Source organism: Myotis brandtii, unplaced genomic scaffold (assembly GCF_000412655.1).
Source record: "Myotis brandtii unplaced genomic scaffold, ASM41265v1 scaffold230, whole genome shotgun sequence".
NCBI lineage: Eukaryota > Metazoa > Chordata > Mammalia > Chiroptera > Vespertilionidae > Myotis > Myotis brandtii.
In genome coordinates, this window is record NW_005358650.1 from 7525898 (window position 1) to 7541985 (window position 16088).

Here is a 16088-nt window from a genome sequence, read left to right on the forward strand (position 1 = left end):
GGGTCCGGGCCCCGAGTACGTGGACGGCAGCGCCTGGGCCTGACTTCAGCCACGTTGCACCCCAGGAGGCCCCGAAGCGGACCTCGGTCTGCGTCCCCCGCCGGGAAATGAGGAGATGGGTTGGGGTGCATTTGAGTGTATTGGTCATGGACTGGATGCCGGGAGTTTTTAATATAAGCGCGGAGTTTCTGTGAAAGGGAACGGCCTCACCTAAGCCCACCCATGTCACGCGGGGAATCAGTCAGCGTAGAAGAGCCAGTTAAGGTTTAAGGCCTGACGCCGGGTCCACCTGCAGAACCGGCGGAAGTCGAACGAGTATCGCCGACTGGGCAGGTGAGTTTTCATGTTCCTGTAAAAAAAAAGGCTAGTTGCGTTGAAGTTCTGAGAGTTTGGAACTCTTAAAACACTTTGTATTTCAGTTTTCAGTTCCCTGTCGCATTGTGAGTTGTGAAAGTCTAGAGCTGGGATTAGTTCTTCGTTCTCATTCCATCTCGACTGAGCAGTTCTCCCCGCGGGGTGATTTAGGGGCTGCAGCCTCGTGCCAGAGACCAGCAGTCTCACTGCAGCAGCTTGCATGTAGCCTTTGTGTTGCCCGTTCACTTTTGGAAACTAGTGAATGTGGTGTCAAAAAAGGCGTAAACTACACACTTCGCAGCCCTTTCCTGCCCTTGAGTTTGATGTCTTTGGTGGAGGAGCTGTGTAAGTAACAGTTTATATTGTACATTAATTTGTTTGCACATGTGATCTGAGTCTGCCAGCATTAAGTGTAAAGTTTCTCATAACCAGTTTTTTGTTTTTGTTTTGTTTTTTTTACTAATTTTTTAGGGGAAAGATGGATGCATGAAGCATAGTCTGCTACCTGAATACTACCTGGGAGCACAAGTGACCTAAGGTAAGGTGATGTAGAAGTTATATTTGTTGTCTATTAAGATGCTTTGCTTGTATATGATAATTATTTGGATTTTCTTAAGTTTTTCAAGATTTGCTTGTTATAATATTCACCTGTTAAAATAACTCAACAGTGGAATACTTTTCAGGCAATATAAATACTTCTAATAAAAAGGTTAAAATATTTTAAAAATAAAAGTTCTTTGTAATGGGAATCTTATCACCTTTCCATACTGGGGTGTCTTGTGGGCATTAGTTTAAATTGAGTATTGGTTTATTAGTATTAGTACTGCACATCAGTAATTAAGGTGAAGTTAATGGTAAATGGGATAGCCTGTTTCCAGCTTATTTTTGAAATCTTAAGATGTTTTTGTGTAGTAATAGTAGAATTTATATATTTTTATTGATTTCAGAGAAAAACATCAATGATGAGAGAAAATCATTGACTGGCTGCTTCCTGCACACCCAACACCGGGGATCGAGCCTGCAAGCCAGGCATGTCCCCTGATGGGGAATCTCGAACCATGACGATCTGGTTCATAGGTTGATGCAGAGCCACACCGGCTGGACAGTAGTAGTGTAATTTAAAAAAAAAAAACTTGTCAAATGTCAGGTGTGTTTTATGTTGACATTTAAATCTGACTCCAGAAACTCAGTGCAGAACCAGGCATTGAGAGTATTAAGTTCTGATGCGTGTAAATATTTGCTTGTAAAATTTAGCGCTTTTCTTTTAGGATGCCCTTGGTGAAGAATTTGAAAACTTGATCTTCACAGGAGTTGCCCGGATCATTTAAAAATTTCAAGAGTCTGAGGAAAGCCAAAACTGTCTCTGGACAGTTCATAAATATACATTTAACACAATGGGTCTGTGAATAAATATTTAAATATGCTTCTTGGAGGTCTGTGTACTATGTGACTGCCAGAAAATAGTATTCTTTTACAGAAAAGTCGGGTTTCTCTCCTCCCCCGGCAACTTCAAAACTGTTGCATTAAGCTTACTATTCAGTGCTATATAGGGAAGGCTTAGGTAAAGGCTTATGTTGGGCCTGAGGAAAATGTGCTTTCTTCCAGTGTCTCATGAACAAAACTAGACTAGTTGGTTTGTAGGGCATGGGTGTGCTTTTATGTTATTGCATTAAGTTTTTTTTTTTTTTACCAGATTGTAAACTTCAAGTTGGCATGTCTTCTGCCTTCACTTTATAGGAAAATACAATTGTGTTCATAAATTCAGAAAAATTATTGGAAGCACTGTATTAGGAGCTGGGAATACCATGAGCAAAATAGTCCCTCCCTTTAGAAGATTCCAAGCAAATGAAGGAAATGTCATCAGAAATGTAGAGCCTTCTTTGTGAGACAAATCCCATATAAAGTAGAATTGGACCAAGTCAGGGAAACCTGCCCTAGAAAGGAGTTGGGACTAAGGGTAGGTGACAGTTTTACAAGGCATGTGCAGAGGCCTTGAGCTAGAAAAGGTATGACCATAAGTTCATATTTGTTCTTTTCCCTCTTTAGTTCCCTGATTTAGACAAGGAGTGCATAATGAGGCATGTTAGATGGCCATTATGAGAGCTTGGGATGTTACAAATTAAGGTTGAACAAGTAAGATGCCAGAACCTACATTTGCAAGGAAACAGGTGGGCCAATTGGAGGCTACTACAGTAATCTAGATAAGAGATGATCACCTGGGGTCAATGTAGCAAAAATAGAGATAATTTCAGCTACAGAAAGCAAAGGTGACAGGACTTGGTAATTAGAGGAGGTGTCCCTATGATTACCAGGTGTGTAGACAAGCACAGTAATGAAGGCCCTAAATCTAGCTGGGAAGCAGCATTTTAAACTAGTTGGTCTCTTGGAAGAACACTGGCCTGTTTAAGCTACAGCAGTGGTTCACCCCATAACAAAGAAATAGAATTTCTGGAGGATGAGGAAACTAGACTGGTTGGTTTGTAGGGTATGGGTGTGCTTTTATGTTGTCACTGCATTAAATTTTTCTTTTACTAGATTGTAAACTTCAAGTTGGCATATCTTCTGCCTTCACTTTGTAGGAAAATACAAATGTGTTCATAAATTCAGAAAAATTATTGAAAGCACTGTACTAGGAGCTGGGAATACGATGAGCAAAATAAAATAGTCCCTCCCTTTAGAAGATTCCAAGCAAATGAATGTCATAAGAAATGTGGAACTTTGTGAGACAAATCCCATGTAAAGTAGAATTGGACCAAGTCAGGGAAACCTGCCTGAGAAAGGAGTTGGGACTAAGGGTAGGTGACAGTTTTGCAAGGCATGTGCAGAGGCCTTGAGCTAGAAAAAGTATGACCATAAGTTCATATTTGTTCCTTTCCCTCTTTAGTTCCCTGATTTAGACAAGGAGTGCATAATGAGGCATGTTAGATGGCCATCATGAGAGCTCGGGATGTTACAAATTGAGGTTGAATAGGTAAGGTGCCAGAACCTACATTTGCAAGGATACAGGTGGGCCAGTAGTCTAGATAAGAGATGACCACCTGGGGTCAATGTGGCAAAAATAGTAAAGGGATAATTCAGCTACAGAGAGCAAAGGTGACGGGATTTGGTAATCAGGGGGTGTCCCTATGATTACCAGGTGTGTAGACAAGCACAGTAATCAAGGCCCTAAATCTAGCTGGGAAGCAACATTTTAAACTAGTTGGGTCTCTTGGAAGGACACTGGCCTGTTTAAGCTACAGAAATAGTCATGGGCATAAAAGAACCACCTGGGAAAGAGGTGTAAGGGGTAGGGTAAAAGATGGCTTGCATTAGTGTTTTATTTTCATGTAAGGTACATTGCTGGCGGGAAAGGTCTGAAATAGTCTGGGGACAGTCAACCAGGCAGACTGGAGGGACCATTTGAGGTTGAGGGTGGTCATGAATAGACCCATAAAAATCCTTTTTTCCTGAAAACAAGACAAGGACACTAGAAATTAAAAGCAATGCTTTCAAACAAAATTTTACATTTGTAAATAACCAGTGGAACTTAATGCCACAAAATACAGCATTACAAAGAACATTTATATGAGTAAAAATATCTATAGTGTGAAAGTGATGTAGCCCCAGTTATGCATCTGCACAGGTGGAGGTCCACCTAGAGGGGGAGAGCTCTTCGTCCCACTTGTACTATTGCACAGCTGGCCAGCTGCGGTCCCAGGAGTCCAGAAACACCTGGCTTGGGTTGTGGGTACGGCATGAGTTTTTACAAGATGACTATCCTTCCAGTTACTACCAAAAAAAAAAAAGGCTCTTCAGCACAAATACACTGTAGTTAAAACCTTTTAAAAGGAGCAACAGACTCGATTTTCTTGTGAAGAAACACTTGGAGGTCCAAGATACTTGAATAATTACAATTCACAGTTTCAAAGTAAAGGCAGCACACACCCTTTCCACCCCCTTCTGAATCCCCCATCCCAAGCCTTTCACTGGGATCAAGTCTCTATCTTGAGGCGTGAAGCTTGGATAGTTTTTATTGTTTTTGCTATATGTTTTCCAGCCAGATTGCTTGTAGATGTCTGAGATTTTTCTTCAATCAGGCTATCTTTAGACCCATTTCTTCTCTGGAAGAAAAATAGTAAGACTCAGAAGAAAATACAGCTACGTTAACTCATACATCAGAAATTAATGTTTTCTTACATTTAAAACCTCTTCCACTCCCCAACAAGTGTTGATCCTAACAGCGCTTTCCAATTAACTTCCTCCATGCAAATGTCCATCTCCGAATCTGTTTCTAGGGAACCTAACCTAAATTAGCACAGGTTTCCTCTGTTCTTGTTCAAGACATTGGCAAAAATGAATCTGAACAAACGAAGGGGAATGCATGATGAATACAGCTTGAGTCAGGGTTCTTAGACTGTCCATGAACTCCAAGGAAATATATACAAAACAGTTTATGTGCTTATATGCATTTTTATGGGGGAGAGAGAGAGTTATGTTATATTGGCTTTTCAAAGCGATTCACAATCCAAAAGACTGAAAAACACAGCACTGCAAACAATAGGCTGTCACGGATCCATTGTAAACATCAACTTTGTTTTTAGAGTGGTTGTTTAACCAGATATAAATCCACACAATGATCTTTCTCTATCTTGAGGCGTGAAGCTTGGATAGTTTTTATTGTTTTTGCTATATGTTTTCCAGCCAGATTGCTTGTAGATGTCTGAGATTTTTCTTCAATCAGGCTATCTTTAGACCCATTTCTTCTCTGGAAGAAAAATAGTAAGACTCAGAAGAAAATACAGCTACGTTAATTACTTAACTCATACATCAGAAATTAATGTTTTCTTACATTTAAAACCTCTTCCACTCCCCAACAAGTGTTGATCCTAACAGCGCTTTCCAATTAACTTCCTCCATGCAAATGTCCATCTCCGAATCTGTTTCTAGGGAACCTAACCTAAATTAGCACAGGTTTCCTCTGTTCTTGTTCAAGACATTGGCAAAAATGAATCTGAACAAACGAAGGGGAATGCATGATGAATACAGCTTGAGTCAGGGTTCTTAGACTGTCCATGAACTCCAAGGAAATATATACAAAACAGTTTATGTGCTTATATGCATTTTTATGGGGGAGAGAGAGAGTTATGTTATATTGGCTTTTCAAAGCGATTCACAATCCAAAAGACTGAAAAACACAGCACTGCAAACAATAGGCTGTCACGGATCCATTGTAAACATCAACTTTGTTTTTAGAGTGGTTGTTTAACCAGATATAAATCCACACAATGATCTTACACAGCCTGCATTTGTTTTCTATCTTATTAAAAAATAGACCATGAAAGGTGGTAAAAAACACCTTGCTGAAATGTTTGTTACAGAGCTCCCTTGATATATTTATCTAATTCAGCTGAATGTTAAATTAATTTTGTTAATGCAGTTAGATTCTGTATTATGTCCTTGAATTCCCCTTTATCCACATTTCTTAAACATTTCCAGAACAAAAGTAATTCTCTTTGATGGAGAAGACAGAAATAAAATAGGACTGAATAATTCTCTTGTCTGCTATCCTATCTAATAATAGACAAACATGGTAATTAAAAATCTCCATCTCCGAATCTGTTTCTAGGGAGCCTAACCTAAATTAGCACAGGTTTCCTCCGTTCTTGTTCAAGACATTGGCAAAAATGAACCTGAACAAACGAAGGGCAATGCATGATGAATACAGCTTGAGTCAGGGTTCTTAGACTGTCCGTGAACTCCAAGGAAATATATACAAAACAGTGTATGTGCTTACATGCATTTTTATGGGAGAGAGAGACAGTAGTTATATTGGCTTTTCAAAGAGATTCACAATCCAAAAGACTGAAAACCACAGCACTGCAAACAATAGGCTGTCACTGATCCATTGTAAACATCAACTTTGTTTTTAGAGTGGTTGTTTAACCAGATATAAATCCACACAATGATCTTACACAGCCTGCATTTGTTTTCTATCTTATTAAAAAATAGACCATGAAAGGTGGTATCAAACACGTTGCTGAAATGTTTGCTACAGAGCTCCCTTGATATATCTATATAATTCAGCTGAGTGTTAAATTAATTTTGTTAATGCAGTTAGATTCTGTACTATGTCCTTGAATTCCCCTTTAACCACATTTTTAAAACATTTCCAGAACAAAAGTAATTCTCTTTGATGGAGTTTTTGTGCACTGGGCTTCTAGTTAGTTAATAATAGAACATCTGTCACCTGCGAGTCTACAACTTTCTCCTTGTTTCTCTGGCTCAAAAAATATCTAAACAGGACTGAATAATTCTCTTGTCTGCCATTAGTTAATAATCGAACATCTGTCACCTGTAAGTCTGCTACTTTCTCCTTGTTTCTCTGGCTCAAAAAATATCTAAAAGTTATATGGTGAAGCCATTGTGTTGTTGTTTTTTATTCTGGCTCCAAACAGTCTCAACAATCCTTGTTAGCCTTGGCTTTGCCCCAGGCCTCAGATCATTTTAGACCTTGCACTATCTCTAGCTCTCGCTCCTAACATAACTCTTCCCAGGTTGGGCCTTGTCTTGATCATCCACTCCCTCCTTCCTCCTCCTTCCATGGTTTGTACATGTTCTTTTAAAACACAGAATCTCAGAGTGAAGCTAAAGATTCATTTTCCCACCTTCCAAAAGAAATTTCAGGAAAAGTGCTTCTCAAAATTGCCACCAGTAAAATACCTTAAAACTTTATTGTTACCAACCTGATGAACTGTGGAGCCACCAGAACCCTGCGCATCTGAAGAGCGGGTCACGGGAAGTGGAGGTACAAGATCCGTTTTTGAACTGCAGAGGGAGTTTTAGAATTAAATTCTGACAATCACAATTCGAGTTGAAAAAGGGCTACAGCATAGAACACATGTTTTCTATATCTTTGTATTATCTTTGTATTCCACCAGAGTGCTTCCCGTAGAGAGGTGTTGAATAAATGTTTCTAAATTAAGTTGGACAGGTTAATTTGCCCAAAATCAAAACAAATAAATAGAAGGACCAAGAATAAAACATAATTATGTCTCGTTCCCATGTGCTGTTCTGACATGTTGTATAAATGGCTTTTTGATTTGTTTCTAAAGAAACATTTATTAACCATTTGTACTTTTTAAATAAACCTATGGTACTATTGACAGCCATTATCTACATTTTGCAAACAAAAAATAAGCAAAACCTGGCCTCTACCTCTCTCCACTGGGCTAGCCTATCTCCCAATTTATTAATGTTTATCAATACCCAGCAATATAAAATACATGAATTTCTATGATTATAGTACTTTTACAAATGGATGTGTAATGATTTTATTAACGTAGTCATTTAAAATATAGCACCTATTGTGTTAAGCAAGATAATGGTCACTTTTTTCACAAGAAAAAAATAACAATAATGATTTTGTTAATGTAGTCATTTAAAATATAGCACCTATTGTGTTAAGATAATGGTCACTTTTTTCACAAGAAAAAAATAACACAAAGAAATAAACTATGGTAATACGCTATTTGCTGTAGTAAAAGAAAAGACAAAATGTCATCAGATCAAAAATAAAACACTTCTTATGCCAACTTCTCTCAAATATGGCTGCATCATTCACAACAGAATAGCTTATGCATTTTTTTCTTTCTAAGTGGCATGAATCAGCCTCAGTATGGTCTGGATCTGCACTGTCCAAGAGGGGTAGGCACTAGCCAGCCACACGTAGCTACGTACATTAATGAAAATTAATAATTCAACGCTTAGCTTCTCAGCCACATGAGCCACATTTCAAATAGTGGACAGCCACAGATATAAAACATTTCTAGCATCAAAAGAAGCTCTATTGGGCTGTGCTGATGTACTCGGGCTTGCCTGCTTACTTCACTTCCGACAGAACGGATCGCTCTCCATCTGAACACTGGGACCGGCGGTACTGGCGGTAACTTCGCGGCGAATGAGAATGTCTGATTCGGATCGGGTCACCTTGAGTCCTGAACAAGCAATCCCAAAAACGTGGAAACAAACACACAAGTCAGAACAGGATAATTCCTTAATAACGACTGTGAGAGCTTAAAAAAAAAAAAATCAACCCTTCTGGGTTTGAAAATCCTAAGTGGCTTAAATGTCACAAGTTAACAATAGAAAACTGCTCCCTCAACTATACATGAAAATAAAACTCTTTATAGTATTTGTATGTATGTGTGTATGTGTATATTATTTTTAACCACTAAATTCTAATGAAATTATTCCCTACAGTTGAATTCTCTCCAGTAGTGTGGAAGAAAAAAATCTGTAATGCAGACAAAATGGCATTCCTATCAGAAAAAGTTGGTCATTGTCTAGCTACTTAACTAGTCTGTTGTTAAAAATTCAAACTTTTGGCCCAAAGATGATGGGGTTGAGGGATGGAGGTGGGAGGGTGTGTGCCAACCTGCAATTTGACTGGAGTGGGAAGGATGCATGAGTTACAGAAGGGAAATAAAGCAGTGAAGTAGGCTACTTTCTCTGAACCATTATAGCAGGGCAGAGAACTGAGTAAATAGGTCATCTGCTGCGGCGTCCTACACTGAAGGCCGATTAGGGAACCCCTGTGCTTTCATGAGGCACAGTCAACCTGCTAGTTCTGTGATAGGGATTGGACTGGGCTTAAATGACAGGGCTTTGTGGTCCACATCATTCTCCTGGTGTTAAATAATGAATAAAAAGAAACTTTGTGACCAATCAATGAATACCTCAATAAATGAATTTATATTTTAAAACTAACATCAGCCATCAAAAGTCCCTTTGTACCTACCACACACAAACAGTCAGTTAACAGGGGGTAATAGTGATTGTACAGAAGGGGAATGATTAGCTTTATTACACCCTTTCTTCCTCTTTCCCTATGGTTCTTCTTAATTTTAGTTAAAATGTAAAGACAAATTTAAGCACTGCATGGAGAGTAAGAATGGATTACTCACTTCGAAGTATTAATGAAACTTGTGTGAAAAGACTTTCAAAGACATACTCACTCTACTTTAGTGTATGGAATCTCTTTTAATTGTTCTTCTGATAACCCAGACGGATCCACAAGTTCCTTCCTAGATGGCAGAGAGCAAGAAAATTAAAGTTCTGATGCTGGTATAAATACTAAAACCTTTCACAACTGTCCCAAAACACAGTATTAGCAAACCTAATCCTATCTAATAAAAGGGTAATAATGCAAACTAACCATCACTCCGTCACAAAGATGGCGGTGCCCATAGCCAAAAGATGGTGGCACCCAGTCCCCTCAGCCCCACCAGAGTCCCCCATTCCTGGGGGGGCGGCCACTGAGAGCAGGCAGCATGAGTGGCCAGGCCCCGAAGAAAGCAGAGAACCAGGGGGAGTGGGCCTAAGCCGTCAGGGCTCCCGGATTGGAGAGGGCTCCCAGATTGGAGAGAGTGCAGGTTGGGACTGAGGGACCCCCGTCCATGCACAAATTTTGTGCACCAGGCCTCTAGTGGAAATATAAGGCACGAACAAAGATTTAAAAACTACAATGTACTCAAGGAAAAATGGGAGGCAAACCTTTTCTATAGCTCTTCTACTATCTTCCAATGTATCTATATCCAATGTACCTGGCTCTCCAGCCACTCTTAATTTCCCTACAAAATTCTGCCTCCCTCCCCTGTAGTAGGAGTCTTTTTTTCTCCCGAATCTGTTTTCCTTGGTATTTATTTGGTCTGTCTGAGACCCAGTTACAGGCCAGGCTAAGGGGCCTCAGGAGAAGAGATGTCAGGGCTGCCAGTGCAGTAAGGCACCACCACTGTGAATTCCATGTTCCACATAATGATGGTAATGAAGACTGTCTGACAGGCTTCAGCCCTAGGCTGTCTCTTAGTGTTGGCAGTCTTCCTTGTCATTGCCTTAAAACTACATGGGCTTTAATACAAGGAGGGGAAAAAAACCGGTACTCACTGAATATGCTTCCATAACTCTTCTTTTGCTTGGATATCAGGGCTTCTCCTATAAATTGAGAAAACACCGCTCATTTCTGCAAACGTGCTTCATCTAACAATCCCATAGCTAACTTTAGCAGAGCTACAACATTCATAGTTTTCAGACTGGGAAGTTTTATTTGCCAGCTGAGACCAAAAGGAAAGACTGGGCAGGGAGAGCTAATGAAAGGCACCAGAATAATGTATCTGCCAGCACCACTGAAGAAAAATCACACTGAAATCAGCCATAACCGGGGCTTCATTTGATGACAGAGCTTGGAACTGCAAGGGCGAATGCACACAGCCTCTGGTGGTGATGTTACAATGAAGAAGAATTTGAGGCTTCTGTTTCTGTTCCTGTTCCCTCTAGCTATTTCCTTCTTTCTTTCTTCCTTTTTTAATCCTCACCGAGGATTGATTCCAGAGAAAAAGGGAGAGAGGGAGACTGGGAGGCTGGCAGGGAGGGAGGGAAAGATCAATGTAAGAGAAAAAACATCCATTGGTTGCCTCCCACATATGCCCCGACTGGGAAGTGAATCAGCCACCCAGGTACATGCCCTGACAGGGAATCCAACCTGAGACCCTTTTGTGCACAGAATGACACTCCAACCAACTGAACCACACTAGCCAGGGCCCCTCTAGCTTTTTCTAAGTAAATGCAAAAGGAGAACTCCTGATTGTCAATATGAAAGAATCCCAAGATGATCTGTGATAACCCAGTACAAACAGCAACCACAAGAGGAAAGGAAACGGTGGGACTGCCCAGACTGGCAGACTGTGTGCCGCTGACTCATCTTTCAGGTTCTATCAGATGATGTGTTTGTGGGCCCAGCATGGGACCACAAATGCTGTCTCCCTCCACATGCCTTTCCCCATCCCTATGGACAGACCCACAAATCTTCTGCAAGAATGACTTGAGCAGAAAGTAGTTACACCACTACCTTTAACTTCCCAGAATGCGAAATTCAAAGTCAGCATTCAGTGTTCACACTCCCATAACAGCAAGGAATACTACAAATCTATTATCCCTGCAACTGTTGCCACGGAATGTCTCTTTCCTAGTGAGAAAATGATAAGCTTTCATCAGTCCTTTCAAGAGAACTGAGATCTACTAATAGGCCCAAAGAAAAAACCCAAACCCTAATAATTATAAGGCCTGGAGTTAAGCAAAGCCACTGATACACACTGCCCTGTGGAATTTTATATTCATAATCTGTATCAGCATTTTAGAGCTCCATATCACTTTCAACATATAATATTATCATAGCTTTCATTTTTCTCAGTTAATAAGGGCACCACAAGGCATTCTGGTAGGGCTTTGTGAGCCCCCAGAATACAATAAGCTATTTTCTAGCAATTCAATTGACTAAGCCGTTTTTACCTTTGTAGAAAAAATAATAATTATCTGTCTGTAAAGACGTTTCAGTCAACTCAAAAGGAGTCAAAACATGGAAGATTAGGGGGGAGGGGATGAAGCCCTGGTCTCAGACATTACAACATGATATTGTTAATAGATTTTGTTATAAGAATAAAATTATATGCTTAAAAACATCTAAAGAAATGCTTCCTTGGCAGGATTTCCTGTATGGAACCCACCTTTCCTACATGTGGCTGGCCCGATTCACTAGACAATGTGTTAACCCATAAAGGATGCTGCAGGGAGGGGCAAATATTAAAAAGCACTAACAGTGGGTATTTCTGAGGGTTGGAATGACAGGAATTTTATTTTCTTATTTATATTCATCATCTCTGATTTTGTTTTTTAGTCAAGAGAATTTCTTACCTTAATTATCAGAAAAGAAAAAAAAATGTAAGGTATTTTCATGTTTAAAAAAAAAAAAAACTACTATTGCTGCAATTCCACGGGAAATGCCTTTCATTCCCATCTCTGAAGAATGAGCAGAACCCTAGCTGGTTTGGCTCAGTGGATAGAGCGTCAGCCAGTGGACTAAAGGGTCCCAGGTTCAATTCCAGTCAAGGGCACATGCCTGGGTTGCAGGCTTGATCCCCAGTGGGGGACGTGCAGGAGGCAGCCAATCAATGATTTTCTCTCTCATCATTGATGTTTCTATCTCTCTTTCCCTCTCCCTTCCTCTCTGAAATCAATAAAGATATATTAAAAATAAATGTTACTAGTATTTTAACCTGAATGAGAATTCAGTCTTCCTAGCCATAAACAATTGGTCATAAATGATTCAGGAATTTAGTCTATATGTTTAAGTTCTATAACATAATAATAGTCATATATTTAACTAAACTGAGTTCTGAAATGCCCAGCAGTTTCAAGGCAGGGAAAAGTTCCAAAGGTAAAAAAACAAAACAAAAAACCCTCTAATTTCCTCCAATTTCTAGACCACCTGTGATTTAACAAATGTAAACATATGCTAATGAGGAATGCATAATTTTTATGCTTACATCTGCACACATTAATCAACAATTTAGGATGAATTCATGATCAGTAGCTCAACAGCTTTTTGTGCATTTATAAAGTTGGGAAATGTTAAGTCATTTTTCTTAATTAAAAGGCCCTTGATTATGCAGATGTTTTACTTGAACTCTGAAAATACACTAAGTTCCTGAGGAAACAGAACCCTGAGGATATAGCATATATAAAAAATGCACATGCAGTCCCACATTAGTTAAATTCTCTTCTAAAGCATCCTGCATCCACACCTCAGAGCAATAGTCTAATTTAAATTAATATTCATTTTTCAGAGAAATTAGTTGGATGAGACATCATTCAGAAACATTTTCCTTCTTCTAAACCCTAAAATAACAACAATGCTTCATAATTCTACAAAAGACTTAAACCATTGCCTATATAGCCTTCTTCTACATTCCCAGATACTGAATTATATTATCTTGAAAATATTATAACATATAATAATCTATATTTTGTGTATATAGTGCACTAAAAATAATAAATATGGCAGCATTTGACCTTTTATTTTTGTGATCTTACTACTGTCCACTGCTCCAAAAGGAAGCTTAGAGTAGCAAGTATGTTACTAAGAAAACTAAGTTCACAAAACATCTTTATTTAAAGAATTTAAAACACTTAATAAATATCTCAGTAATTCCTCATCATATCCCTGAATGGCCAGCGTAGATATGAGCAGGAGATGTCTTTATCCCCCCCTCCTTTCCTCTCCCCTGCTCAGAACTAAAAACGATTGGGAAAGCCACGGAACCAAACACCCCAGCTATGGAAGAGTGCTCAGGAGCCTCCACACTAAATCTTCATCTAAGGCACCAGGCTTCTGTTTTGTGTTTAACTGGGACCATCACTTCACCCTGACAACCTCATCTTCCACATTATCCATATTTTTCAATGAAAAACAGTAAGGCATTATTGCCACCAGAGGGAGCCTGAGCCTTCTCGCACGCACTAGTTGAACCTAGGAGAACTACTGTTTTGGCTTGAATGCCTCTTCCAAATATCCCAATAAGAGAGGTTCACCCATGTTGAAAAGGAGTTTCATCCAAGTTTTCTAATGATAAGTAAACATGAATGTCACATCAATGCAGCTGAAAAATGTCCTAGATGGAACTATGCTTCTCAATGTTTTACTAGATAAGATCCAACCATATTTCAGTGTAAATAGTTTTAGGAGAGAAAGCTTTTGTATTTTACACAGCTGTATGTCTCTGGTATTCAATAATGAATACAACCTTCTTGCTTTGCATTGGGGATTAAAAACAACAGAATGAATAAGTCATGTATGAGTGATGTATCACAACATTCTAAACTCTCAGTGAATTCCTCCATACAGGCAATTTATAGACACTGCAGTAGGAGAAAATAGTCCTCTTCTTACCCATGGGGATATATCTACCCATGGGGGATATATCTCACCTAAAACTGTGGATAGTACGGAGCCCTATACATAATGTTTTTCCTGCACATACATAGGTATGATAGTTTAATTTATAAATCAGGCACAGTAAGATATTAACAATAACTAAAAAAAAACAGAACAATTATAAAAATATAATAAAAGTTATGTGAATGTGGCCTCTCCTCTCTCTCTCTCAAAGAATGTATTCTCCTCACCTTTTCACTTAAAGGAAGCACTTTAGGACTCTCTCTCTGGCATATCCGAATTGCCAGCATCACAACTCTTGTACTTTGGGGCCATTAGTAAGGAAAATAAGAATTACCTTGAACACAAGCACTGTGACACCATGACAGTCAAACTGATACCAAGACTCTAGGTGACTAACAGGAGGGGAGTGTGCATAGCGTGGAGAGTCACGTCCCTGGCAGGACAGTGGGACTGGCGGAGATTTCATCACGCTGCTCAGAACAGCGTACAATTTAAAAGCTGTGAATTGTTTATTTCCGGAATTATTTTTGGACCGCAGTTGACCACGGGTAACAAACTACAGAAAGCAAAACCATGGGTAGGGGGCCTACTGTATGGGAGTAATTGAGAGAGTAGTTTACTGTATATCTAAATGCCAAATATAAATATATCTGAAAAACAATTTTAATTACTTTCTTCAAACATTGCTCTACCCATATTTCCACTTTTTAAAATATATTTTTTTATTGATTTCAAAGAGGAAAGGAGAGGGAGAGAAAGATAGAAACAGCAAATGATGAGAAAGAATCATTGATCAGCTGCCTCCTGCATGCCCCACACTGGGGATCGAGCCCACAACCCAGGCATGTGTCCTGACCCAAAACTGAACTGTGACCTCCTGGTTCATAGGTCGATGCTCAACCACTGAGCCACACCAGCTGGGCTGTTTCCACTTTTTTAAAAAGCTATAGTGGTTCCTAAATTCTCATGGAACAAAATTTTAACTTTTATGTGACTTGGCCCCACCCTATTCTCCTCACTTCCCTCCTCCGCTAAAGGGGAAAAAAATCAAATACCTTCTATGTTTCTAGAGATTAAACAAGACCTGGAGAACTTACTAATTACAGTAACTGCACTGTGAGTATATATGATGTCACCGGTACTTGACATATGTGATCTCACTAAATGTTCATCAAAATCCCTCTCTATACCTGTGTTATACAGAGGACACTGGAAATTTGTGGAGGTTAGGTAATAAGCTAACATTGGGAAACAGAGGTCTGACAACAGCAGCCAGCAGACATTTTCTTAATTGTCAACAAACCTCAGGTTTTTAATATCATAGCTCAAATAAAAGACACAGCCCAGTTTGCCCTAAAAGAAACACATCATCTTGTAGAGTTATAACACTTTTATCTAGTTGCCTACTTGAAACTTCTATTTAATTGTTGGTTTCTTAAACCTAATGAAACAAAAATCTTGACACTCCCCACACAGTGAGAATGGCCTATCTCACTCCATTCCCAGTAAAACAGGATGGCTACCCACTTCATCCATCAGCCCTAAAGCTAAAGTGCATCCATGATGCCTCTCATACTATGACTCTATCAGTTCTACTTCCAAAATGCATGTTCATCCACTTCATTTCCACCTACTGAGCTAACATCACCTCTCATATGTAGACCACTGCAAAGTTTTCTAATTACTCTTCTTGCTTCCTTTTTTTTCCAACCTGCGTTTTACCAAGCAGCCAGAGCAGCATGAATGAATCATTCTTCAAATAGATTATTTTCCCAGCACTTAAATATATACATATTTTTAAATGCACTTTGGCCATATCAGCTACGTAATCAATCAAGTTCAGTTACAAAGTCATCCCAACATTTGCTAAGTCTTTTTATTATTTGCTTTAAAACTAAATTCCAGAATGGTACACATCCAACTCTTAAAGGAGTTCTTCTCATAATTCACATTGTCTGAGAAAATC

The 16088-nt window shown here is 39.2% G+C and overlaps 1 protein-coding gene and 1 long non-coding RNA gene across 3 annotated transcripts in view; one reads left to right on the plus strand and one right to left on the minus strand.

Annotated features, from left to right (window-relative positions):
- The first annotated feature begins 6 nt into the window (after window positions 1-6).
- LOC102244520 lies at window positions 7-1780 on the plus strand. 2 transcript variants are annotated; one of them, XR_001362173.1, is made up of 4 exons: window positions 7-333; window positions 420-699; window positions 826-892; window positions 1623-1780. It is a non-coding gene; the product is annotated as an uncharacterized LOC102244520 (long non-coding RNA). The 2 variants fall into 2 exon arrangements; XR_001362172.1 differs by having other exon boundaries at window positions 7-699.
- Window positions 1781-3653: 1873 nt separating this feature from the next.
- Window positions 3654-16088, minus strand: part of EPB41L4A (erythrocyte membrane protein band 4.1 like 4A) — a 241435-nt gene continuing 229000 nt past the window's right edge. The window contains exons 19-23 of the mRNA XM_005866454.2: window positions 10276-10323; window positions 9348-9416; window positions 8217-8327; window positions 7077-7158; window positions 3654-4454 (exon numbers count right to left, since the gene is read on the minus strand). Of these exons, the coding sequence (XP_005866516.1) occupies window positions 4326-4454; window positions 7077-7158; window positions 8217-8327; window positions 9348-9416; window positions 10276-10323 (439 nt within the window). The 3' untranslated portion in view covers window positions 3654-4325. The remainder of the gene's footprint in view (window positions 4455-7076; window positions 7159-8216; window positions 8328-9347; window positions 9417-10275; window positions 10324-16088) is intronic.